Below are 26852 nucleotides of genomic sequence, written 5' to 3'. Positions count from 1 at the left end.
GAAGAAGAAATACAGAAAAAGTTCAGAGGGAAGCTTTACAGATTCTGCTGAGTGTCAGAGGTAGGCCGCTGAGGGAGAAAATGTTCAAAAAGGAGGCTTTACAGTTCTACTGAGTCTTCGCGGTGAGCCGATTGAGGTGGAGAGGTCTAATGCTGGTGAGTTCCATGCTAAACTATGCTGAAGGTTGCAAATAATTACATCATTTAGCTCATCATTAAATGATGTCCTGATAAACTTACTCAACATATGAACATCGCCCCTCCACCCACCCACACCAACCCCCCAATCAGGTTGTGCAATACATCCCACCTTTAATAAAAGATAAAACAGTGCCTCAGAGCAATGCCTGGACGCGAAACTTGGGAGCTCTCCCCGGATGCGTGGGTTTATGAGCAAACAGCCCTGCCAAAAGGCAGGGTGGCCGAGAACAATAAAGGGAGCCAACTAACTAGGACTCCCAGAAATTATAAAAATCTATACCAGCAGGATGACTCCAAAAAAATGTTAATGTCCCACAAGAAACTGGAAACATAATACACTCAGAGGGCGCATGCTACCCAGCAAGTATTGTCCATCAGCTATACACAGTTTTCAGTCATTGTCTCTGAGGTGTTTGTCAGAGTTCAGAGTTTTCGCAGGTTTCGCAGCTCGTTTCAGCCCACATACATGTTCAGCAAACTTCATGACTGATTTCGCGTCCATGAAATAGTGGCAGTGCCATCATGAGAAACCTTCAGCTTAGCAGGGTAGAGTAGCGCATATGGTACTTCCACCTGCAGGAGCATACGCTTGACCAGCACAAACTCACGGCGTGCTGCCTGCACAGTGGGGGTGAAATTGAGGAAAAGGAGATAGCATTACCTTTGTGATAGTCCCACGTTCTCTGGTCAGGTGCAGCATGACATCTCGATCCCGGTAGTTAAATAGCCAAGCCAGAATCGGGCAGGGAGTGGACCCCAGAGGCCGTTTTGACCCCAGCATACAATGCGCCCTCTCCATATTGAAGACAGTCGATAAGTCTGATCCGAACATCTCGCGTAGACGTTCCTCCACAAACGTTTCCATCTTGGAGATAGCCGTTGTCTCAGGCACACCGTGATGCAAATGTTTTTACGTCTGGATTGAGCTTCCAGGTCGTCGTTCTTGGCTCTAATCAGAGTCATTATTTTTTCCATTTGCAACAGCTGCTCCTTGGTCTCAACCTGGAAGTCATGGGCATCAGAGGTGCGGTTCTCAAGCTGATCCAGCCTGTTTTCATGCATATCCACACGTTTCCTGACCTGATCCAGTTGGGAGGTGAGAACATCAAGCTTGGTGTCTATGTTCTTTAAGCTTGACCTCATCTCCAGCAAGAGTACGCGTAGATCCTCTCCCTGATAATCTGTGGTGGTTCCAGCGGGGTTGTCCCCCTCTCCTTCTGTGCCAGAATCCGTTTGCCTATTCAGCCCTTTATTTTCAAAGGACAGCTTTGACTGTTTGGCGTTGTGTTTGCCAATGTCCGTGAAGCAATGGGGTCGTGAATGTAATTTGGAATGTAAGCCAACCTCTCAGTTCCAAGGACCTCCCGCCAAACTCCAGTAAGGCAGCAAGGGCACCCGGCGTTCCCAGCAGTTGTCCGCAAACTCAATAGTAAGGCGGGGTAGCCCAGATAAGCTCAGAGATCTCTGTTTTCAAAAAACTTTCCAAGATGTCCGCGTTCCACTCCGAAGACACCCACTGCAGCCTAATCAGCAAACAGACAGTATCCTAGGATCCCACCAGCAGCAATGGATTAATAATCGCTAGTGCCTCGGGGCAGCCCCCAGCGGTACCGCAACGGGCCCATTATTAAGGCTCACCCGCAGTATCTCTAGGCTGCAATAGTGAAGATCTCCCCGCACGCCTCCCAGGGCATGTCTGCTGCTTTCTCCCCTCAGCTCCAGCAGTGGATAGCCAATGTCAACAGGTATCACAGGGTAGATCTGCGGAGGAGTCGTGATGTGTTTGCCGCGGGAAGCCGTCTGCTCCGTTCCCTGCAGTACAACTAGGCCACGAGAGCAGAGATTTCTTTGTGCTCTCTTCGCGGTGTGTCTTGCTGTTCCTCACCGCAGCCCCGGCTACAGTCCGTGAATGTTTGCAGATGTCCCAGGGTCAGCTTCAGTGGATCCTCGGCGCACCAGTCACGGTAGCCCCACCTCACCGCCCCCGGCGGTTTCCCCAGGCTACTAAAGCAAAGTACACGCTGCATGGTCTCGGTGTTGCGTCTGAAACCTCCCCTCCTCAGCGCCAGGAACCAGCCCAGATGCACCGACACAATTGAGGATCAGGTGTGCGATGCCATGTGGTCACCCTGCTCCAGAGGCAGTTCAGGGGACTGTTCATAGAGCCTTTAACTGACATTTTTTAATTATTCAGCATACATTATCACATGTATGCCGATTACACCCAACTGTACCTGAAAGTCTCCTCCCCTGGTGACATCAGGTCCCTCAACACATCTCTTCAGAAATACAAAATTGGCTAATCCTTGATCACCTTAAATTAAACGCTCTTAAAATGGAATTCCTATTAATCGCCCCACCCAGTCACCAGCTATCGAAGAATGGATGAATCAACTAACAGCTCTTAATTGCATATCACACATCATTGACTCCAGGAGCTCGCTGGGTATAATTCTTCATGATAGTTTGAACATGCAGAAGCACATCAGTGCTCTCACCAAAGGAGCAAACTTCCAAATGAGCAATGTTAGGAAAATAAAACATTTCCTAACCCCCAATGACTTCAAGTCTGCTGTGCAAACTCTAGTGATTTCCAATTTAGATTAAGGAAGCGCAACCCTCTGCGGCCTTCCTAGATCTAAGATGACTCCACTAAGTGCCTCTCTTAACTCTGCTGCAAGGCTTATCACTGGTGCCAAAAGAAACAACCATATCACGCCTGATCTGAAAACCCTACACTGGCCCCCATATGAAGCAAGGATGCAACAAAAAAATATCCTGCATGACCCATAAAGCCTTACACTTCAACACCTCAATATGCCTTGCTACAAAACCAGCGATATCTGGTGGCTCCAGGTCCTCTAGAAGTGCCAGCACCTTACTGCTGAAGCCATAGAAATTCCATAAGAAGAAAACATACAATCAAGCTTTCTCTGGTATCACCCTGAGAATCTGGAATTCCCTGCCCCCTGAAATCAGACTGATCCCCTCTACGGCATCTTTCAAAAAGGAAGTTAAAGTGCTACTGATGAACACATTTCTGCCCTAGAACCCCCGCTTTCCAGGCACTCTATGGCACGCTCTCCTCACCCTTGTTTACTATTTTACTGATAGGAGTGTATTTTTATCTGTTGGTTTAGAGTTGCTACTTGCTGTACATTATTCCTGGCTCCTCACACTTCCCCTTTTCTTGCACAATTGTAAAGCTCTATGTTACCCCAGAGCTTCCTATCTTCAGGCCCGCTATGACACATTTCCCTCATCCTTGTGTATTATTTGACAGTTACGACTGTATTCTGATCTGTTGGCCTAGAGTTACTCCTTCTTATACCTTCTCATTTACTTATTGTCTGCGCTACATGCCTCCTCTTTCTTGCTCAACTGCATAGCTCTCTGATACCACCAGGGATCATGTTCGCACTATATAAAATATTTTAAATAAATACATTAATAAAATAGGTTCCTAGCTTGGTCAGTAGGGTAGGAGTAGGTCTGAGATCTCAGGGCCATTTAGATGTGTCCTATGTAGGGCTTTTGTTTCCAAAGATCAGTACCTCAGTCTTGTCCATGTTGAGCATCAGGCATTTGTCCTTCATCCAGTTGGTGGCATCTGTCATGCAGTTGTGGAAGTTGGTTTTTGTGTTAGTGGTGTATTTGGAGAGGATGAGTTATGTATCACTGGCGTAGCAAAGGATTTTGAGTCTGTGGGTTTTGATGATGCTAGCCAAAGGTGTCATATAAGTTTTGAAGAGGGTGTGGCTGTACAAGGATCCTTCGGGTACTCCACAGATGATTTCCTGGGGTGCACAGGTAAAGGGGTAAGGCATACTTTTTGCATTCTTTTGGTGAGGAAAGAGGCGTTCCATCTGAGAGCGGCTCCTTGAATGCCTATGTTGTGCAGCCTTGTGATGAGTGTGTTGTGGGAGACCGTATCAAAAAGCTGCAGAGAGGTCTAGGAGGATCAGGGCCGCAGTCTCCCCTCGGTCAAGTAGGCCTCAGATGTCATGAGTAGCTGCCATCAGGTCTGTCTCAGTGCTGTGGTTGCGGAGGAATCCGGATTGGGAGGAGTTGAGTAGGAGGTTCCATTCCAGATGCAAGGAGAGTTGTCGGTTGATGGCTTTTTCCTGATACTCTGGCTAGGAATGGGAACATAGAGATTGGTCGATAGTTGTTTAGTTGTTGAGTTTGCTGGGGTCTGTCGATTATTTCTTTAGGAAGGCCATAGACTTTGGCATGTTTCACAGTGCTCAGGGAAGGTTGCTGAGGCAATTGAGATGTTGAACAAGGTGGTGAGTAGGTGGCTGGTTCTGCCGTCACCTAGGTTGAACATGTGATGAGGACATGGGTCGGTTTGGGCCCATGCATGGACCGAGTTCATAATGGAGGCGGCGTCCTGTGGGGCGAGCTGGCTCCATCCAGCTAGTCAGATGTCTGTAATAGTAGTGGGGCCAATGTGTTATTTAAATAAGTCAATGGCCTTGGGCTGGGGTTTAAAGTTTCTGTAGATGTTGGCGATCTAGTCGTGGAAGAAGTTTATAAGTTTGTCGCAGAGTTCCTGCGAGGGGGTGATATTGTTTGTTGCAGCTCAGGGGTTGGAGAATTATTTGATGATGTTGAAGCATTTGCTAAGACACTTTGGGCCATATGTATCAAGCAAAATTGCATTCGCAAACGCCGAAATTCGCAGAATTTCGGCGTTTGCGAATGCAATTTTGCCAAATGGTATGTATTAAGGCAAAGTAAGGAATCACAAAATTTGCGATTCCTTATTTTGCGATTGCATTTAAGGAATCGCAAATTTTGCGATTCCTTAAATGCAATGTAAGAAGCACTAAAAAAGTGCAATTTCGCCTTAAGGAATCGCAAATTACCACAAACTTCAAGTTGGTGGTAATTTGCGATTTCTTTGAAAAATGCACTTTTTTGCATTTTTTAAAGTGCTATGTGAAGCACATACATGCCCTTATGGCATGTATGTGTGCCACATGTGCACCCATGCTTATTTCAGGGGTGCAGCAGGGTGTCCTTTGGACACCCCTGCACCCTTGAAATTGCATTCTCAATTTGCGATTCGCAAATTGAGAATGTCTTCCCATTCATTCCTATGGGCCTCTAGGTCCATAGGAATGAATGGGGAGGTATTCCTTAATTGCGAATCGCAATTTGAGATTCGTAATTAAGGAATATGTAGGATTCGCAAAATTTATTGAAAATCCTACATACATAGCATTTTGCGATTCTCAAATAGCGATTCGCAAAAAGTTGCTATTTGAGAATTGCAAAATGATTTTTTGATACATATGGCCCTTGGTGCTTAGTGTCAGTGATGTCAATACTGAATGGGGGTAGGCGGTCGGTTGTCCTGCGAGCCATTGTGTTGTAATCGGTACCTTTGCAGTAATAAGACAGGAATCACCAGTCCATGTAGGATATGTCTTTATATTAGGAGATATAATGCCCGAAAGCGGTTCCCTTTTTTGGAATTGGGAGCGGGGTGTGGCAAAAATTAGGAGCACCCTTGTACATCAAAAGTATATTCTGGAGTATTTGAGACTCCACGTCTTTCAGTATGTTACTTTATGCAACTCAATTCACAGAGCAATTCACACAAGGAAACCAATGGTGCTGCCGTTGATAATATGTGCTATTGACGTCTCCAAAAACACAGTTATTACTTTCATTGACATTGAATGCAATTTGTTCATTAGGTGGTTGAGCTGTTGCGTGAATATCCACAGACTTCAGAGACACGAGAACTGAGACGACTGCTACGAACTCCACACTTTAAGGCAAGTTTAGGAAATAAACATTGAGAGTGATATTCCTTCACCATATCAAGAATACACTGCGGCGTGGAGGGAGGATTTCTAACATCACAAATAGCACATCAGTCTATTATGTAAAACTGTAGGTCAACAAGGAGGTTTCTTTGGGTGGAAACTGATGTTTGTTATTTATCTTGTTGGTGTTCATTTTATTGATTTTATTGACATTCGAGCGATAATAGCTTGATTCAATCCACTAGAATTCAAAGGTAGGGCACAATGCTCCAACTGATGGTGAAGGCCTACCTGGACCACAGACCCTTTGAGGTACCTTGGACGTGTATTGTTCTAAGTACCTTTCTGAATACATTACTATAGAAGGAGAACTGATATTCCATCACACATCTCTGGCAAATGTGTCCATGACAAGTCCTACTTGTGAGTTTGTAGCAACTTACCCCCCATGAGAGTCATGACACACTTCTCTCCCAGCTACTGTTTCATAATGCCCTTTTCTTGCTCTCAGGCCTTTCTTCACGCCCACGATGCTGTGGCGCAGAAAGATTTTGAGCCAATCCTCCCGCCGCTGCCGGATAACATCCTCGAGAGTGATGAGGCCATGAGGATTGTCTGTCTCGTGAAGAATCAACAGCCGCTGGTAAGAAGCAAAGGCATACCCATGAATTTTGTTAGATGGGAGGTAATCACAGACAATTGCCCATTTATATAGTCTAGATGTCGTGTCTCCAAATCTAATTTTTTCTCCCCTTTCCAATTATTTTGTAACTGCAATGTAAACCTGCATTGTCACCTTTTTTGCACTGTGGAAATCCTGTTTTCTCCAATGTTCCATCTTGTCTTTCATCTATGGGCCTAGTATTCAGATGTTATGTGGTATTTGTAAAGCACAGTGTCTGCCAATTCCATTGACTCTTGTCACTGAGGGCTGTCCAGGTTAGGTTAATTTGAGGCCAGTATGTCCCTATATTATTATCCATGCCACCCTGCTCCGCTGTCATCTGGTCTTGATAACTGTGTCTTCTTGTCCATTTCTACCAACCTCGCGCCTGTATATCCATTCCATGTCTTCTTGTCCCCACCTGAGTTTATTACTATCCGAGTTCCTATGCAATGGATGTTTAAGCTTGTTTGTTCGTCCATCGTTCCAGTTACCGGGGCTTACCTGCTTTCTGATCTACGGCCGGGCTTGGCTCCGCCCCCAACCTGCACGGACGACCGGTCGAGCTTGGCTCCGCCGGTCGGACTAAAACTACACTACCCAGGATTCTTGGCTACACCACGCTGACGCCACCACCGAGCGCGCCAGGAGGCGATTAAAGCTGCGTCAGGGGCAGAGTCCCCTGCTGTTTGTTTGTTCGTCCATCGTTCCTGTTACCGGGGCTTACCTGCTTTCTGATCTACGACCGGGCTTGGCTCCGCCCCCAACCTGCACGGACGACCGGCTGGGCTTGGCTCCGCCGGTCGGACTAAAACTACACTACCCAGGATTCTTGGCTACACCACGCTGACGCCACCCCGAGCGCGCCAGGAGGCGATTAAAGCTGCGTCGGGGCAGAGTCCCCTGCTGTTTGTCTGTTCGTCCATCGTTCCTGTTACCGGGGCTTACCTGCTTTCTGATCTACGGCCGGGCTTGGCTCCGCCCCCAACCTGCACTGACGACCGGCCGGGCTTGGCTCCGCCGGTCGGACTAAAACTACACTACCCAGGATTCTTGGCTACACCACGCTGACGCCACCACCGAGCGCGCCAGGAGGCGATTAAAGCTGCGTCAGGGCCCTCGTCCCGCGAGGACGCGCGCGGGATGCGCCGGACGAAGCCCGGACAAAGGGCGGACAGTCTGTGACAGTCCGTGACTGACCGGATCTGACCTGGGCCAGAACCCCTGCCTGTCTTCACTGAGGCTATAGGTGATACCTATTAAGTAAGAGTTATCTTTGACAAAACATTCTGGAACACTCAGTAGACTTCTTATTTGTTTGTTAACGTGCTTTGGTTTGGGGTGAATTTTTGAGTCAATTATTAGCTAACACTTTTCAAAATGTCTAAACAAAGGTCTTCATCGGTACCTAATACTCTAGACAATTATCTAGTACAGGTTGTAAGCAAAATTAATAGTACTAGGCGTATATCGTTGGGTTTGAGCTCACCACCTGCCACTTCTACCCAGAGTTCACTCCCAGATCCTATTGTTTTAGAAGTTCCGGTACAAGTCCATAGTAGCGATGATCCGCTTACTGAGTTAGGCCTTAATGCGGATCCTAATTTTGACTTGATCACATCTCCGGTTGTTAACTTAGATGCTGATTCAGGTGACCAATCAAATACGATAGAAGTCGACTCCCCTTCCCTCTGGGCCTGTGACTAGAGCTATAAGAGCATGCAGAAAGGGACAGAGTAAATGGGGTGGGTTGCTTTCTAGTAGGAAAAGAATTGTATCTCCACTGAAGGCCGCTGTTATATCTGAAGTGAATGGAGAACAAGGCGGGAAGGAGATATTGGGGGATGATATGATTAATAAGCTAGTTAGTATGATCGACTTAAAGATCAAATCAATAATCAAACCCTTGGTAGCTAAAATTGACCTATTAACAACTGAGGTAAATAGATTAGGGGGCCTGTTAAACAAGCCAGTGGAGGAGGTGGGTAATACACCAACTGTAGTTACAAATAAGGTTGTACCATCGACAAACACCCCTAGGGACGGGTTGGGGAGTAATAGTGATGATTTGAGATTAATTCCGCCTCCTACTCAGCAGGTAACAGATAAAGGCATTAGGGTAACAGCCAACAAAGATATACTACCAAACACTATAGGGAATAGTGCAGACCAAGGCCCTGTTCAACTTATTGTGGAGGCCTCACCTCTTGTTTTGGTATTGGCAAACGTGCCTCCACTAAAATCAGGTCAAACAGAATCTACTTCTTCCTTGATTAGTAAAGCCTACCACTGGTTATGTAATAACATGTTGATATCTCCTAGAGGAAAACAACAGCTAGCTGGGGAGATTACTATGGCAAGAAGGGTGGACTGGATAGGGACTACCTCAAAAAAACTAAAGGGGGATTGTGTAGTCCTGCATTTTCTAAGTCCAGAAGTACTCCCAGAGCTTTTAAGACATATATTTCCCCCCCAACGCAGGAGTGCTGAGATTGTCCAGCTGACTTTGGATTTTTTCTACAGGAGAAGTAACACAGTGAATTCAAATATTTTGAAAACAAAATGGAACTTGCTAACAAACAACTGGGGTAGGGTTCCACAATCAAGTGAATGGGGAATTAGTGTTGAAAATAGATTTGCAGCATTGTCAAACCTGAATGATTGTGATTGATTTGAGAGGGCAGGTAGTGGTACAATTGATGTCTTTGCTGAGATAAACACAATCTACACTCTTAATGCTGAGGATTTTGGTCCTTTTAAATTTACTCATATCCTCCAAGGTAGTCCAAAAAATGACATAAACTATCTGGTTAGTAGTAAAAAGATCGAACCCCCCAAGTTACCCCCCAACTCTGTTGTAAACCCTGAGTCTGATATTTGTGATGTTGTTTCTTTATTGGGTCCTAATATTGAGAATACTCTTGTGCGAGCAGTTGGTTCTGAAGGAGAAGTAAGTGTAATGAATTCTTTACCGACAGACCTGGATGGCTCTGTGGACAATGTGGGGAAATTTCTTTCATGGAATATTGCAGGCCTGGGTTCTAAATTGGACTCTGGAGACTGGCTTCGATTTGTCAATTCTTTTGAAGTATGTGTATTCCAAGAAACTTGGGCATGTGAACCATTTTTTGTCCACGAATACTTGAACTACTTTGTGCCGGCTCTTAAAGGCCCAAGGGGAAGACCAATGGGTGGTCTAACCATATGGGTTCGGCAGTCATCAAAATTGGTTGTCAAAGTAGTAGAAACCGGACATAGAGACATTCAACTAATTACAATCAATTCTGATATTTTGGGTTTAATAGACATCTACAATGTATATATGAGGAGTTCTGGGGGTGGGAGGTCAGAGGTTCTGGCGGCCTTGGGCTCCTTACTTGATGTTTCCTCCCGGGACAACCTGACTGTCATTGCAGGTGACTTTAATCGAACATTTGAACCTCTAGTGGCAGATGAAGATTTCCTTGAAGAAGCAGAGGAATGGCACTGGGGGGGTCCCAAAATTAGAGTTGAAACCAGTCGTGCGCTGGACCGAAGACGTGATTAGTATGAACGCTTTATGTTTAGAGAAAGGTGTTAGAGCGCTAAATGGCAGGACGCAAAGTGACAAAAACGGTTCCATGACATTTGACAATGGGCGGCACAAGAGCAGAATAGACTACGTACTTTGCAGTTTGGAATTATGGCCTTTGTTAATTGACATGGAGATTGTGTGGAGGAGCGAGAGTGATCACAATCCCTTGTGCATTAAGCATAAATGGTGATCGTTACTAAACAGGCAAACTTGTTCCAGTGCCTTTGTCCCACCTCAAATTGTCCCTAGTAATAATATGCGTAGGCTGAGATGGACAAACGTTGTGACTAACCAACAGGCAATTGATAATATCAAAATTGAGGTTGATAAAGCTATAATAGCTATGGAGCAGCTTAACCACCTCGGGACTGGGCAGAGGGGTGTGAGCGAAATCCATGATACTCTTTTCGCAGTAATTAAACATCACTTTCTGAAGCCGGTAAAGGATAAGGGCGAGAGAGTACCCAAGAATGCAAAATGTTATAATGCCCAATGTAGGGACGCCCGAAATGCCTTAAGTGTTGCTCTAAAGAGTGGGGATACTATGGATATTCAATCTGCCAGAAAGAAGTATAAAGCCAGTATAGTGAGTGCAAAGAAAGCCTGGGATGAGTATCACTGGTCCGAACTAAAAAGAGCTAGTGATAGGAAAGACTCCAGAGTGTTCTGGAGCATTGTTAAATGGGGTGGTGAGGGGAAACCCGAAACCCCAAATAACAATGTTCCGGAAGAAGTGTGGATAAATTTTTTTAGCATGCAGTATGCGGAATCTAACCAGTTTGCACCCATAGCGGATATAGACTACACCCACTTTAAAGATAATTTCTTCAGCCCAGAAGAAATCCAAGGGGCCTTGAATACTGTAAATAGCGGGCGTGCACCAGGCATGGATGGTGTCCCTGCTGACGTCTTCATAAACGATAAGGAGCGGTTGTGTAGGTATATCTGTCTCCTCATTAATAGTATTGCTAGGGGTGCCCAGGTACCGACTTCCTGGCAGGGAGCAGTAATCATACCAGTGTTTAAGAAAGGCGATCGCTCCAAGCCTGGCAATTATAGGCCGATCAGCCTTATTGATACTATACAAAAAACAATAGGGCGTGTGATTGTAAACAGGCTTCTAGATTGGGCAGAGGACAATGATGCTCTGTCACCATTCCAAGCGGGTTTCCGCAGGTCAACAAGCACTGTGGACCAGGTTTTCCGTTTTAATTTACTACAATGGAAGACTGTGGTGTTGGGAGGAGGCAGCCTATACGCGGCTTTCGTCGACCTGCGGGCTGCCTTCGATCTAGTGCTGCGGACGAAGCTGTGGTCTGTCCTCAAGAACCGGGGTGTCCCTGTTGACTTACTGACTTTAATAATGAGGCTCCATGAATCAACATTTGCTAGAATTCAGTGGGGGGGTCAGGGCTTGGAGACATCGGATTTCCCGGTTGAGCGGGGAGTCCGGCAAGGCTGCTCAATGGCCCCTACTCTTTTTACACTGTTTATAAACGGAGTCGTTTCACCTATGGTATCGGCAGAATTGGATGCCCCTTCACTAGCTGGTATTAAAATACCAATATTAATGTTCGCTGACGATACGCTTATCCTATCAAAAACCCCAAGTGGCCTTCGGCGAGCACTAGCTATTTTTGATTTATTTTGCTGTGAACATGGTTTGGAAGTCAATATAACAAAAACGAAACTTATGGCTTTCAATCCCCATCCCAGTTTTAAATCTAAAATTACTATGAATGGACGACCCTTAGAAGTGGTGAATTCATTTACTTATTTAGGTATTCACATCTCAAACAAGAACTCTTGGAGTAATCATATAGATATAGCTACTTTGAGGCATAGGCAACTATCAGGTGCTATCAGTTCCGAGCACAGAACGTCTCTGACGAAACCTGTTAAGCCTGCCTTGCAGGTATACGAGGCAAAAGCTCTCGGCTCTGCACTTTACGGTGCTGAGCTATGGGGCTTTGAGAAGGTGGCTGCCTTACAAACCTCGGAAAATAAGTTCTTCCGGTCAATAACTGGTGTCCCGAAAAGCCCCCCTTTATTGCCCCTCAGATATGACTTGGGTAGGAAATCGGTTACAGATCTGGCCAGACTTCGACCAATCTTGTATTGGAGGAGGCTCTGGACCACGTCTGAGCTTTCACACTATGCTGATGGGTTTTTAGACATTATTAGAGCGGATACATTTCATAAAAACAAGTGGCTTAATTCCTTGAAAATAATTCTGAATGACATTGGAATGGGTTTGTTTTGGACAGACCCGGTTGGATCAGTCTTCCCTACAAAAAAAGTCTTAAAAGAAATTAATTGGGAAAAGGTAGCTTCCCGGGGTTGGACTAGCACTAACCTGGGTTCTATGACTGAAGGATTTTTAGAGGCCAAGTTGTATCCTTCCTTGGAATCCTACTGGGACTGTATAACAAGGCCAGGTGATCGAAAACTCCTATTCCAATTGAGAGCAGGTTCATTACCCCTTAGATCTTTGACTGCTAAATGGGAAGGTGATGTAAATGATAGCTGTCCTGTTTGCGGCTCTGCTAAAGAAACTACGGGTCACTTCTTGTTTTCTTGCGCTGCTTATCTGGATCCGAGACGTGTATGGTTAAAACCAATGTGCAAGAATTTAGGGACTACTAGTAGTTTAGCTGCCTTGCGTATTCTATGCACTAGTAGCGAGATGTGGATACTAATAGCAACTGCCAAATACCTTGGATGGGCATGGTCGATCAGGCAGAGACTGCTAGTCTCTTGACTATTCTCTGTCTGATATACTGTATGATTAAACTGGACAGAGACTGCTAGTCATTTGACTATTCTCTGCCTAGGTGAACTACCCGTCTAAATTCACCCATGATATTTTTTAAGGAAACTATAAGACCTAACTCTTTTAAACTTTTAAATGGTACATTACTGATATATGTTATCTTAAAGTTTGGATTGTAAATCGAGTCATGAATTGTAAATAATATGCTTTTTTATCTCTTTTTTCATTGTAACTGATTGTAAATTTAATTGTATTTTTAAACTGCTTTTGCTTTTATGAGTGAAATCTCGAATAAAGCATATTTGACATGACTTGACTTGTTTAAGCTTGTCAAGATCACTTTTACAGGTCATGTTGAGGATCCATGCCAAAAGAAAAAACACATTGTGTAATTGAGATGTCCCCTTTTCTAAAGTTAGATTTTTTTTATTTTTCTAATTTACAAAATATTGAAAAATGTAGGATTAAATGTCTCCTTGATCATTATCTCACTCAACATTTGCCAAATCTCGTCGATAGCACAAAAGGCAGATGTACTACTTTTTCATAAAAATAATACAACTTGGAAGGTTTTTCAGATCCTAGTAATAATTTGGATTCCCAGACCTTTTTGCTTATGAGGTCACAATTTTAAACAATATTCATAAAAACGCTAGAGTGAGGCAGCATGCTGTTAATCAAAGTGTGATTTTTACAATCTAGTAAGTGCTTTAGAACGCCCCCTTTTCTCTGGGTTAGGGTTTATGCACTTATTCCTGCTCTTTTACTTTTTTCAAGCCTAAGAAGAGCATGCATACACAGGGGCGATGGCTATAGAAGGAGGAGGAACCTGTGTTGAAATTACAGAGAGGGAGTTGACTTTAGCAGTACTTATTCATTGATGTAATATCTCCTCTTGAGAGGGAGACTAAAGCTTCTTACCATCTTAGAAAGTTGGAGAACTTTGGGCCTTATTTAGAATTTGGCGGATGAAATACCTTGTTATAATTGTGCAGAGTATGTAGGATTACAGGTGCATATTAGTCAATGGCACTTATAATACGACGGATAGAATATCTGTCACATTTTGTCTGAGTACCCTATCCACCAAACTCTAAATAAGGCCCTTTGTTCCTAGAGTCTTGGCTGATGGCAGATGAATCTGAACACACCTCCTATGAGCCCTGTGGATCACATGTCCTCGGCAGAAGAGTCCACAAAGGAAAATGTCCATTGGCTCTATTATAGAGCCCTCGTTCTATGTTAGAAGCAAACAAGAGCTAATCCATAGCATCTCACGTGTGAAGGAGTTTTTGGAATATGAGAACTACTCGTCCAGAGTGTGCATGTCATGTTTGATCAGTATTCTTGAACAATTTGTCAGATGGATAGCACATAGCTAGGTTTGTTGCATCAGATGACTCTGTTGCATGGTCCCTCTGTTCATCCATGGCTAGCCCTTATAATTTATCAATTACTTGCCATTTTTGCTGCTCAGGGAACTTGTATCATGAGTTCCTCCAAGAGGTGGGCCATGTTCTGTTGAATATTGCTTTAATGGTAGCGTGTTGGGCCAGACAGAAAAGGGGTGTGGCATAGTGGATGACTACTGTCGCCTCAGTCCAGGCTGTGGGGAGACTGTGACTGGCAGTGATTGAGGCTCATTTCCCTGTGACCGATAGCTCTAGACTACCAGCCTACTGGTCATTGAGGTAAAAATCTTCTGTTCATATCTCTAACACTTAACTTCAACAGCATACACTTTGCAGTGGTGATTCGGGTAGAACTCTATTAACAGAGAAGGAGGTTAGAATACTACTTTGCAGCATCCCCACCTCCAAGTCAGATAGCAGAGATGCAGTAGACCAGAATGCACACTCTGTGCATGCAAGAGTGGAGTGCCATCAGTTTTTTCCTTTACTTACATGTTGGGTGAGTGTGTGTGTGTGTTTGTGTATGTGGGTGTGTTTGTGTTCAGATTGAACTGTGGCATAACCTTAGCACTACCCTCTTGTGTTGCTTTCTTCCTTACTATTGACAGAGCTTTAGAGTGGCGCAAACAATGAGAGGATGAGGTGGATATCCAGGTGGGAGAGTGCGTCCACATGTCAACATTACTGCTTGTCACCCACCTGCCCTTGTCTCCTCTTCCCAGCTGCCCCTGGCTGCCATTTGAGTCTGCCTGCTTCCCTGTGTCATGATAGCCAGGCTTCTCAGGTGCTCAGGAGGCAGAGAGATCCGATCCCAACCCTTTCTGAATGGACAACATTCTGCGGTTCTTCAATTTCTGTCAGAAGCACCATGAAGCTCTCTGGCATATTTTGGTCCTTCTTTGTATTATGCTGGCCACATTTGGCATAACAGTCACTCTGACGTATTGTGGGTAGCCATGGATTTAAGGTGGTCATCCTTAGCAAGGCCTATTATAGGCATATCTCTTGCCAAGGGCAGTGTAAATTCTTTGACGGCACATAGCCAGGTAGAGTCAAAGCGCCAGGATACCCTCTGGGTGACAGCTTGCGCTATATAAGTATGCGATACATACATACATAATTGTAATTTTCTTCCTCCTGGTCCATGGCATTATTGAGCCTACCCCTAGTGTAATGATGACTATCTGAGGCATAGTTTAGTTACTCCTTGCATGATTGTGAGCATTTCCTGGCATGATGTTTGTTATGATAATGTGGCGAGCATCCTTGGCTTATTTTGCAGAGGCATTCATGGCATGATAGTTGTCATCTGAGACTAGTAGTGGTTATCTCTGGCTTAAGGATGGACCATGCATAATGGTGGTCATCCCTGACACACTGCAATGTTCTTGCTTTTTGGTTGACAGCCATGTCACAGGTGGGCATCCTTGACCTAAGGAAACTACATCGGCTTATAGTTTGCATTCTTGGCATGTGATGGTGATTCATTGGCATGCAGACTAGAGTCAGTCCACTTGGGGTTGTGGTACATTTGCATACTTGTTGAAATGACATGGCAAGCTGATCATAGGGGAACAAACTGAAGTATTTACCAAAAATATAAACGGGTATTAGTGGAAAATATATATATATATTTACAGATAACTAAAATCTTTAGTTCAATAGTATTGACTTTCTTTAAACAAATTGAAAAACTGGTATTTGGTGGCAATGTTTTTGAGGAGAAAATACGCGAACTAGTCCAAACAAAAATTTAGTGGTAGTGGACAAAATGTGTGCTCTTTAACAAAACATCAGGGTGGTGGCTGGAGACAAAATAATGTGTTTCCATAATACATGTATAGTTGATAACTGAGTGATAAGTCATGCTGATATGATTTCCCCGGTCTCATATTGTTAATAATAAACAATTATTTGACCATATTAGTGTCAGCGTAGTGTCCAAATTAAGTTGAAGTGTCCTAAAAGTCTTTCGTATCCCTAATCAGGTGTTCATCAGAGGGAGGGAGCAGCCACTCAAATACTCCCCGGGTTGGGTAAGGAAATCCCCAAAGTTTCAACTACAGTTGTGAACGCACCCAAACATAACATCAGCGTCTTCATCGTCCATACATGCAAATCTTTTATTTTTAGGATCTTTTGTGGAGCATGTTTCATCCAATACGTTTTTTGTCACTTGGTAGTAAAAAACAATGACTTTGTAAGTGATGGAAAGAATGTATACAAATACACAATAAGTCCATATGAGTCGAACAATAAGATAGACATATGTGATAACCTTCACCAGAGGGTTGGTTGTATGGCCAAAGAACAGTCACTAATAAGTCTCTATAGAACGTACAGAACTGCGAGAGTGTATGGGATATACTCTGGTGAAATAAGGCCTACACACAGATAGTTCATAACATGCACGTTGCCTGCCTGTTACAATAATTCCATAAACATTGACCAAACAAAGTATCCAACGCATCATAAAAGCAAGGTTACGTTGAAAGCAATGGGACCGGTGTACACAGTGCCATGAAGCCTGTAATAAGTAATACCTCAATAATAATTGGAGACACCCGTGAAAAGAAGGGGAATTAAAGGTAAGTGTAAGGTGAACGTATTTTCAAGAAACATGGGAGAAATCCTCACCATCCCCGCATATAGTGAATGGGCGTAATTATAAATCAGTAGTTCTTCATAGCGGGAACATGGTAGGATATCTGTTAAAAATGTGCAGGTATAACAGTAAGTTGCCAAATTGGCGAACAATAGTAGGAAAATGTACAACAACAAAAAAATAGGAGGGAGCTATAATGTACATACTCTCCCATGGTAGGACCCTAATGCACCAAAATGTGTCTACCACTATTCACTGTGAAATCTGAGTGGCTAGGCTAGCATATCTGCACACGAATATTTCCTCAGAGCAGAGTTTGACGATGTCTCAGAACTATGAAACGGTGTGACGAAAGCATCACTGTTGCTATAATTTCCTGCCACCATTCAGGTGGGGACTAGTGCATACAACGAAAGCTGCAGTCGCTAAAGATGCTGAAATAAACCACTAGGGGTGTGCCCCACCGCCGCACCACCAAACCTGTGGTCAGGCCGCCTGCCAGACTGCAAGTGTTTCTCGTGTCTGGCAGACTTTTTTTTTTATGTTCCCACGGCTGTGTCTTAGAAAATGGGCACCGCAAGGAAACACCAAAACCAGCTCCTGCACAGCATGGACTGTAAAGTCCAAGCCGCGCCGGAACCGGGGGCATGCACACAGGGCAACACATGTTGTGCCCCCATGCATGCACCCCATGGCTCTGAGGCACAAAGAGACTTGTAAGGCCCGTTTTGTTTCCTCTCGGCCATGGTTTTTATTGGAGTAAGAACTCCGTGGCGGGGAGGAAACTCGTAATATCCTTGGCGGGACTGAAGCTGTCCAGCCAAGCATATTGAGCCCTCAAGGCCGCCAAAACTCCGCCAGGGAACGGAGGATAATGTAGTCTTAATTGTATGGCAAATAGGTTATAAAATATACATTAAAATAATGCTTTCCTGTAAAAGTGGTGGAGGTTTACTCAGTAACTAAACAGAAAATGAGTATGGGAACACATGGAAGCAATCACAATGTGAGAATAAAGACAGATCAGGAGACGTTGCACATTCTGGAGTTTTGCAGCATATAGAACAAGCATTGACAAAGGCAATATGTCTTTCCATTTGGCTTTGACCGGTTGGCTTTGTCAAAACATTTTGCCACTACTGTTCAGCATTGGCAAAGAGCAAACAAACAAAAGCTTATTGCTCATTCTTAACAGCTGTAGAAAAAAGTGAAATAATGTATATGCACACATGCATCATCATGCATGCACACATATGCATCATGATGCATAGAATTTTAACGTATAAGTGCGTGACTACCGATTTCTTTTAAGTTACCATTCCATGATTGCAGATGATCAGCTTGGAGCCATACATAAAAAAACATTAATAACATTTTCAGAAAAGAATGGACCGGTAGCAAAGTTCAGTTCCTGGGCACTCTTAACCCCATGCGCGCTGCGAGTTTTCCCGCTGTGCGCTGACTTTTGCGAAAAGCCGCTGTTCATGACGAGCTCAGATCGTCATGAGCGTACGACAGGCGTAACTCATGACGAGCTGAGCTCGCCATGAGCGTGGAAGGGGTTAAACAGTAAAAAAAAGTCTCAGGAAGTGGTGGAGAAGGAGCAATAGAGAAGTATTGGGTTGGGGGATCTAGTAAGCAGGGAGAGTCGGAGAAGCAACATGGGGCTATTAGTGGAAAGTGGGACAGGTAGGATTGGGTTACACAACGGACAATTGGACAGGTGGGAGAGTAACACGTAGCATGGGGGAGGTTGTGAAGGGTATGATGCACACAAGGGGGAGGGCAAGAGAGCAAGAAAACACATACTCTCCCATGGAGTGCTAATGAAAAAGGAACAGGTAGTTCCTTGAATGTGGGCTGTGAAAGGATTCAAGTCATCCACGCAAAAGAGTGGTAAAGATGATATGTTCCAGGGGATGGGCAATCACAAGAAGAGGCAGGAAAGCCTTTGAAAAAGCAAGCAAATGAGATTGACCAAAAGCCAACCAGTATCAAGCAGTGGACCCAAAGTCCACTGTAAGTATTGGTATTGTGAACAACAGGTTTTTCAACAACAGACAGCTAAAAACTGTCTGTCGGTGAGTTCTAAAAATCGGCAGGTGGACCATGTGTTTTCGGCATCTCTGTACATGCATATGCACTCCTAAGACACATTACCGTGTGTCAGATGGGGTGCTTTGTGTTGGACTTTCTGGACTTATCCCTAGTAACATACATATCTTTACTGCTTTGCGTTGTCGCCACAACAGGCATATAGTATCTTAACTATTCTGATGCTGAATTTTTTTTACCAACTAGGGTGCCACCATAAAACGCCACGAGATAACAGGAGAAATCATAGTTGCTCGTGTGATCAATGGAGGACTGGCAGATCGAAGTGGTAAGCAGTCACTTTAAAAATATCAATAAAAGATTTGTAGAAATAAAAGTGATAGCGACTGAAGACAATTTTTCAAATATATCATCAAGGGAGCCTAATCAATTTTCATGTATGAAAGTTCCCACAGCTACAACTCTTGCCCAAGATGAGCCCAGTCGTGGGATAGCCCTCCCTCCAACAAATATTGCTTTGCAACTCAGACAAGTTAACAGGGGCTTGATTTAATGTTGACTTGTATAGAAAGATCCTCCTTTTTGTGGCACAAATACCAAATCCTTTGCTGTAGAATTCTGTGTTGGTGTAGAATTCAGCAGCAGAATTAAATCTTCCATAACTACAATGCGGTTAAGGTAATTTTGGTGCCAGATTTCAAGTAGAGGCGAATGCTCCAAGTGAACATTTGGCATTTACTTCTCAAATTAAAGGATTTCTTTCACTAGCAGCTCTAAATCAGGATGACTGACATTTGCACTCACAAGACCCTCAAACTGAAGTTCAACCTCTTCTGAATGAGCTTGCAGTCCCAGGCGTCCATTACACGCAGAAACAGGCCACTCTTGGCTTTCCGGAGGTCACCAAACCATCAGCAGTTAGAGTATTGTCTCCCAGGGTGTACCATTAGATGTATGATGGTCTCTCAATTAACATTGATACGATGCCTATTAACCCAATAGAGCAATGACCAGTTTTGTGCTGTGGAATTACCATGTGTATACATATATACGTACATAAATGCATGCTATCTTTGCAGTTTTGGGAAGTCATCACTGCTTTTATCATAGTTGTAGTAATATCACCTCTACTAACCTCTACTAACAGATCCGAATATGAGCTGCCCCCCTCCAGCCACTCATGTGTTATAATATACAGTTGCATAATACATTAGAATATCAGAAACAAACTTAACAAAGGTGAGTAAAATGTTGTGATATAAGCCCTTCTCTCTGTAGAATGCAATACTTTGACCTCAGACCAAACAACTAGTTATCCCTACCACTTTCCACAGTGCAAGCCTTCCAGCAGCACTGTTTTTGTCATCCGGTGACACAACCTGGATTAGTCTCAAAGGAGGTTAAAACCTGCCACTAAGCCAAAGCTCTCAATTGTTTCTGGAATGAGTGGTGTTGCTTTCACCAGGTCTTTCAACCACATTAACAGGTCATCGGTATAACTTACGGATGATAAAATGTTTGTCATTTCTAGGACACTTTACTCAGTGCAAATTCTGGTGAAAATTATAGTTCAGTAAGTGACCTCTGATGAATCTTTAGTTTCAAATGAGGCTGACGTTAAATTCAATACATTTCAATAACCTGAAGCACATTTGGCCCCACAAGAAAGACAGAGAATGTTTAATTTCAGACCCATAAAGATTTATTAAAAGAGTTGCAAAGTTCCAAACTCATATCATCAGGATTCATTGTAATTTTTAATCCAAAGCATGAATGCAATAGTCAATATATAAAAACAATTCAAAATCACATGAGCAAAAACAAACTATTATAAAGCTGTCTTAGATAGAATGGAGAAAGCGGCGATAATGGGCTTGATAATATGCCCTGGTGAATTCCCATAGAAGCCCAGGTTCACACCAGAACATGGGCTTCTATGGGAATTCTCAAAGGCATATTATCAAACCCATTTTTGCTGCTTTAGTGGCAGTTTCCCGCCGCTAAAGCGGCGATAATTTTAACGCCATTCTTGATAATATGGCCCTATATTTCTAAGTTAGGGGAAAGTCAGAGAAATCTTAGGAGATGTTAGGTTAGTGATATTTTACCAGAACGTCTCTAAAAGGCTGTTTCAAGCATCTGCTCTAAATAAGGGAATCTGACTCAGGCAGGTAGGTAAACATCTGAACATAAAGACAGATAGTGACAAGGCATCTGAATCTCTAGTTGAAAATAAATATCTAAGTTTCACAAAGAAAAGTAGCAACGTACATGCGCCATTTAAAAATCCAGCCCTTCATTAGATAGTGTCAGTTTAAACATGGAAAAATATGATTTCAATACATTTGCATGTTGCATGTTAATCTCAATATATGTGCCAAGCATTTCATTGTTTAACAAATCTTCATCGCATTAATATCCAACCAAACTCCTTAACTAGTCCTTACGCCAGCTCTAGTGATAACCTTGCTAACATATTAGTCTCTCTGGTGCTTAAAGCCTCCAACTTAATTTTGTTTTGAGATTTTAAATTGTAGATTGGCGCTTCGTTTAGATCAGAAGTGAGTTCTATTTTGAAAACCTCTAACTAATTTCTATCTAGCCTAAAGCCACACACCCACTTAGACTTAAATTCTTTTCACCAGAGTCGGAACTTGGTAATAAATACGTAAAATGTATTTTCTAATCAGGTAGTTTTCATCATTTAACTTAAAAGACCCAAAGGTGTATCCAAACCTTCCCATTTGTGCTGATGTGGCAAACGTACTTGCAGATCATCCAACATAAAACCCTGTGGATAATCTCAATCTCAATAATAAATGCTTACTTGACTACAATACTGCCCTTGCACCTGTTAATCTCTCCTCTCTTCCAAGGTTTCCTCCTCGGTAACTGGGTTTACTGTGGAGCTAAAAGCTCTGAAAGCTACATGCAAGAACGTAAAGCACATCTGGCATCAAAATGATGCAATTTGAGCCCCGAAGCTGTATTTCCAAAACTGCTTCAGTTAACTCTGCTAGAGGTATTCATGAAATCACTAGTAAATAATGTACCGAACCTACTTGTAGCAAAACCACCACCCCCTGCTTCAAAGCCTCTGCGACCAACTATCTTTGTTCTTCTATTCAAAATATGAAACCATTCCTCAGGCTTTTAGACCACCTCTTGTTTTCTTGCTCACTCTTAGACATGGAGCAATCTTCCTCTTTAGAAAAACTTTGACTAGCTTTCTTCTCATGACCACCAGAGACACTATCTTGAGAATATTAGGACTATCAAATCTGTACCTTCCTTTTCAATCCCTGCCCTCCATCTAGGCTGTGTAAAGCTTTTGAGCCAATTATTCCAACCATTCATCACACTCTCAATTGGTCCTTGCCATTTGCTAATGTACCTTCTGTTTTTAGACAGGCAATAGCCATTCATAAAAAAAAAAAAAAGAATAACGTGAATGCATATTTTAAAACACTCTCCAAATTCAGGGCCGTATTCAGGCTAAAACTTAAGAGTAACTGAATAAAGGCCTCTCTCTCCTCTGTTCCTACAGGATTGCTCTATGCCGGAGACAAGTTGGTGGAAGTGAACGGCATTCCAGTGGAGGGCCTTGAGCCAGAAAATGTCATCCAGATCCTGGTATTTAGGAGATCTATTTTGTATTTCTGTGGTATATTGCTGAGTTGACTCTGGTAGCCATATGATCGTTGTCATCTTTCAACAAATGCTTCTGCAAATCTCTGTTCGACTAAGAATAGTACATTATCTACATGCAGCTTACGTAAGTCATCAGCCTGCTATGTGAATTTCATATATGTTTTCAGGGCAAGGCAAGACTAGTATGCTTCATAGGGGCACCACCAGCAGGGGGCAGCCTGATTGTCAAGAGAGGCAGTAAAGGTTGCCTACATGCCAGCCAATAAAATGTCTCTAGACCTAGGGCACCAAAAATCCTTCCAGGAGTCAATAAATTTGAAAATGGCGCCAAATCTTTGGATAGATAGATAGATTTTCTGCCTGTCAACGCCCGTGTCCTCTTTCAAATACCTGTATTGTCCACAGGATGTTGTACATCCCTACAACAACATGCCATTGACTGTTGTGGATTTCCAGCCATTTGCCCCTCCCATTAAAAAACTTTAGTCATTTTCCTTCAAAACACATCACTGAAAGAGCTCCTAGTAGCAATCCCTGACTACCCTCCGCTACATAGAAGGGAACTTGATCTTCATACACCTTCAACCAATGGAATAAATGTATCCATTTAGGATACAACTGAAGACTCCCAATTCTTACGGAGACACTGACCGTACCTTCTCATCATCCTCATGGAAGCTCGCGGAACCTGCCCATTCAGACTCTGTTGGATCACTTCAGAAACATTGTATTTAATAATAACTATGCACTTCATACAAAGCTACTTGCATATTTTGTATCAGGTGTCACAATCTAGGGTGACTATTCACAAAAGCATTTAAAAGTACAGAAGTAGTCCTGCAGGCTTACTCTTTTATATACTCTTACATTCCTTTGTGACTCAGCTCTTAAACGTCCAGCTCTCCATTAGTAAAAAAATGCAAAAAGGGCACAGTACTTTTTATTTGTGTTAAATATGCATGAATATTCCCATTTCATTTCCATTTTAGGTGTTTTGGGGGTAATTACAAAGGCAGGTGAGAGTACTTAAAATAATACTACTTTACAATCTCCAAAGCATCTTTGTGTATATACTCCTACGCTCAGTTCTTAATTTATAAAAAAATAAGTGCCCAGGGCCCCCTCAGTAGGCTACTGCAGCTTGCACCACCAATTGCCCCTGCCAGCACTACCAATAACAATACAATCACAACTAACCAGAACACTCACAAATGTGACAATTCAGACTTTAAATATACATAAAAAATGACTAATGGATGGTGCCCACGCTTTGGGTGGCAGGTATTAGTGATTTTAATGTTTATTGAATTATTAAATATCTGATGTTGTGTTCCTCACAAAATGTTACAACCAGCGCAACCAAGTATCTTGCTGTTATAAGAGCCTGTGTTGACAATGTGTTGACAATAAAGTGCTGGTGCTAAGCACCTGAAACCACCGGCTCAAATTAAGCACTGCCTATGCTTCATTAGAGTGTTTTATGCTTAAGCTCAATGAAGCAATTGGAATAACACACTACCCTCCTTTTCCCATTTGAGAGTAATTAATGAAGGTGCAAACATGAAACATTTAAGCTTGTTAAGCACACTGTGCCTCGCCCTGAACCAGGCAAAATAAGAGAGGTCCAATAAAGCAATAAAGATATGCTTTACCAACGAAAAGCGCCATTAGTAATTTCCCCACTAATAAGGATCCGTATAGCCGCTGTACATCGGATACGGATGAGCATTGATTTCTGCACTGCTCATCGTGTTTTCTATCATTGCTGCTTCCAGGAAGCCATCACACACCCCTTTCCTGGATATCTTGCCCATGCCATCTTTGCTAAGTGGTATAAAGTAAGCTGGAGGTCTTTCTCTAATGGTCTGATCCTTAATGACCATACCTACAGTTAACTGAAATATTATACAATCATGTTCTAATCTGCCTGCGTTCCCTCTTGATGTTGTTGTGTCTCCTTAGACTCAGTCGCATGGAACAATCATGTTTAAGGTGATCCCAGTGTCTGATCGTACAGTCAACAACCAAACAATGGTAAGTGTCACTTGTTCTTTCTTTTACAATCACACTAAAAGTGCCAGTCAAAAAAGTGACTCAAAGGTTTGTATGAATGAGTTTCAGAAAGTCATCTACCAGTTTTCCTGTTGTTGGTGGAAAAAAATGAGATTTACAGTGTACTACAAGCTTTATATACTAACAAGCATGTATTTTAGGTGATGACAACTTAGTAAAAGCCATGGTTATGTGTATTGCAAATAAAGATCACACAAGCCTAAATTAGAACCATGTATGAGGCCTATTCAGATTGGGTGGTGTGCTGTTCTTGGAAGTTCTTTCCGTTGACTTAAGGATGTTATTGTAGGTTGTGTATGTGGAATGTTTCCCACTCTTCTTCCTGGGCTAACATGCAATACATTCTGTTTCTGATTTGACCTAGTTATGTGACACCTACTCCCAGTGGCATGTTTCAGCCAATCATAAATGAGTGCTTTAGTTTTGTCAATGTCCTCATGGAACAATGCCCTAATTGATAAGTGAATTAGGAGTCATTTACATAAATACGCCTCTCCTCACTGTTGGTTTGATGAGTTGATAAGCAAGGAGAACCTATGGAACAATTTTGCCTGAGAGCATTTCTCTCGGTCCGTAGATACTCATTGATTACTGAGTAGTGCCCTTGGTGGGTACTTTAGTTTATCACTTGTCTCTTGGAGTCTCATCATTGATGTCTAATAGGGATGCATATGATCTAGTTTCTCAGTGACCCTGAACGCAACGGGGATATGCCAGTGGGCATTGGTGAAGGAACTTTAGAATCTGCTAGAAATATCACGTAGCCACAATATGTTTCCAACATCCAAGACTCATTGCCCAAATGAAATTGTGATTTCCAACCACTGAAAAAGTATTGTATTGTGTTGCCCAACTGACCTGGTCAAAGTTCCAATGTCCATATTACAGTCAGTGATCCAATTAGCCTCTCTATCACAGCTCAAAAGAGGTAACTATGGCTGTTGGAAACTAGCCAACCTCAGTAGGTGCCATAGGAATTCCAAATTCTAGGGGCACATATATTTTGAATGGCTGGTTGCTGTCAAAACCTTCATCTGGCTGTGCCAAAGGACCCACCAAATGCCAGTGAGATGAAGACACTGGGATTTAGAGTTAGTTTCCTGACCTGTATTTAAACCACAAGGCCTACAGCGATGATGAAGCAGCTAAGCTGTAATTCGGGTGGCCAGCTAAAAGTCATGGAATACTAACCTTAGAGTTTACAATGAAAAAGAAAAACCAATGTGCCTTTCTTGGCTGGTAAAAGGGGCTTACAAAGTCAGGGTGGCACAGCACGGGTAGAATGATGAATTCTGACCACATTTGCAGTGTTTCTGTTGCAGGCGCTTAGTGCATTTACAAAGCTGATATTTTTAATTAAATTTTCCAGAATTCAGATCTTCACTACTCTTAAGTGGCTTTCTCCCGCAAGACAAGCTCTATACAGGCTTCAGTCAGCTGGGCTTTGCTTTTTGTTCTCCTGGTTATGGGTCAGCACATATACAAGCACCAGCCAGTGCAGCCTGTGCGTATTCAATTCATAGTTACAAGGCTTCCATCAGAGAAACAGCTTTGCTTCTAGCCTTTTAGAGAAACCAGCAACTTAAGAAGTTACAAATACCACCTACTGGATTAGGGGGATCAGCATTGAAACTCATGGTGCTGGTGGGTAGCCAGGGCCAATAAAGTCAGGGATTTAAAAAATAATGAAATAGCGTTTCTTTACAAACATTCTTTCCAGGTATTCACTAACGGGATAAAAGCAAATAAATACCAACTGCTCAAGAAAATGTGGATTCTAACCAGGTTGTTCAGATACCATGAGGCGGGTCTGTGATTTCTAGACATCCCTCAGCAGAGCACAAATGATGGTCAAGAGATGTGCGCTGTGTCTTATACAATTCAAATACCCAGGGCACAGGTCAGCTATCTCTAGGGAGATATGCAAGGTGGTCTGATTAGTTTAGGGCAGTGTAGGCGCAGTATGTGGAAAGCCTGTAGGTGGGTCGCCAGATTGTCGACGAGGTGACTAATAGTCTGCTTCAGGTTTCAAACGGTGCGTCTACTTGCTTCAAAGAGGATTTTT

General features: G+C 43.1%; 1 protein-coding gene across 1 annotated transcript in view; it reads left to right on the top strand.

Annotated features, from left to right (window-relative positions):
- Positions 1 to 26852, top strand: part of MPP4 (MAGUK p55 scaffold protein 4) — a 273595-nt gene that overhangs the window by 90356 nt on the left and 156387 nt on the right. The window contains exons 4-8 of the mRNA XM_078683624.1: positions 5909 to 5989; positions 6492 to 6623; positions 19310 to 19391; positions 22611 to 22696; positions 24677 to 24748. Coding sequence (XP_078539750.1) covers positions 5909 to 5989; positions 6492 to 6623; positions 19310 to 19391; positions 22611 to 22696; positions 24677 to 24748 — 453 coding nt within the window. The remainder of the gene's footprint in view (positions 1 to 5908; positions 5990 to 6491; positions 6624 to 19309; positions 19392 to 22610; positions 22697 to 24676; positions 24749 to 26852) is intronic.

This window comes from Lissotriton helveticus, chromosome 3_1, assembly GCF_964261635.1.
Source record: "Lissotriton helveticus chromosome 3_1, aLisHel1.1, whole genome shotgun sequence".
In the NCBI taxonomy this organism is placed as follows: Eukaryota; Metazoa; Chordata; class Amphibia; order Caudata; family Salamandridae; genus Lissotriton; species Lissotriton helveticus.
The sequence above is the reverse complement of the archived record's forward strand: the minus strand, read 5'-3'. Positions and strand labels throughout refer to the sequence as shown.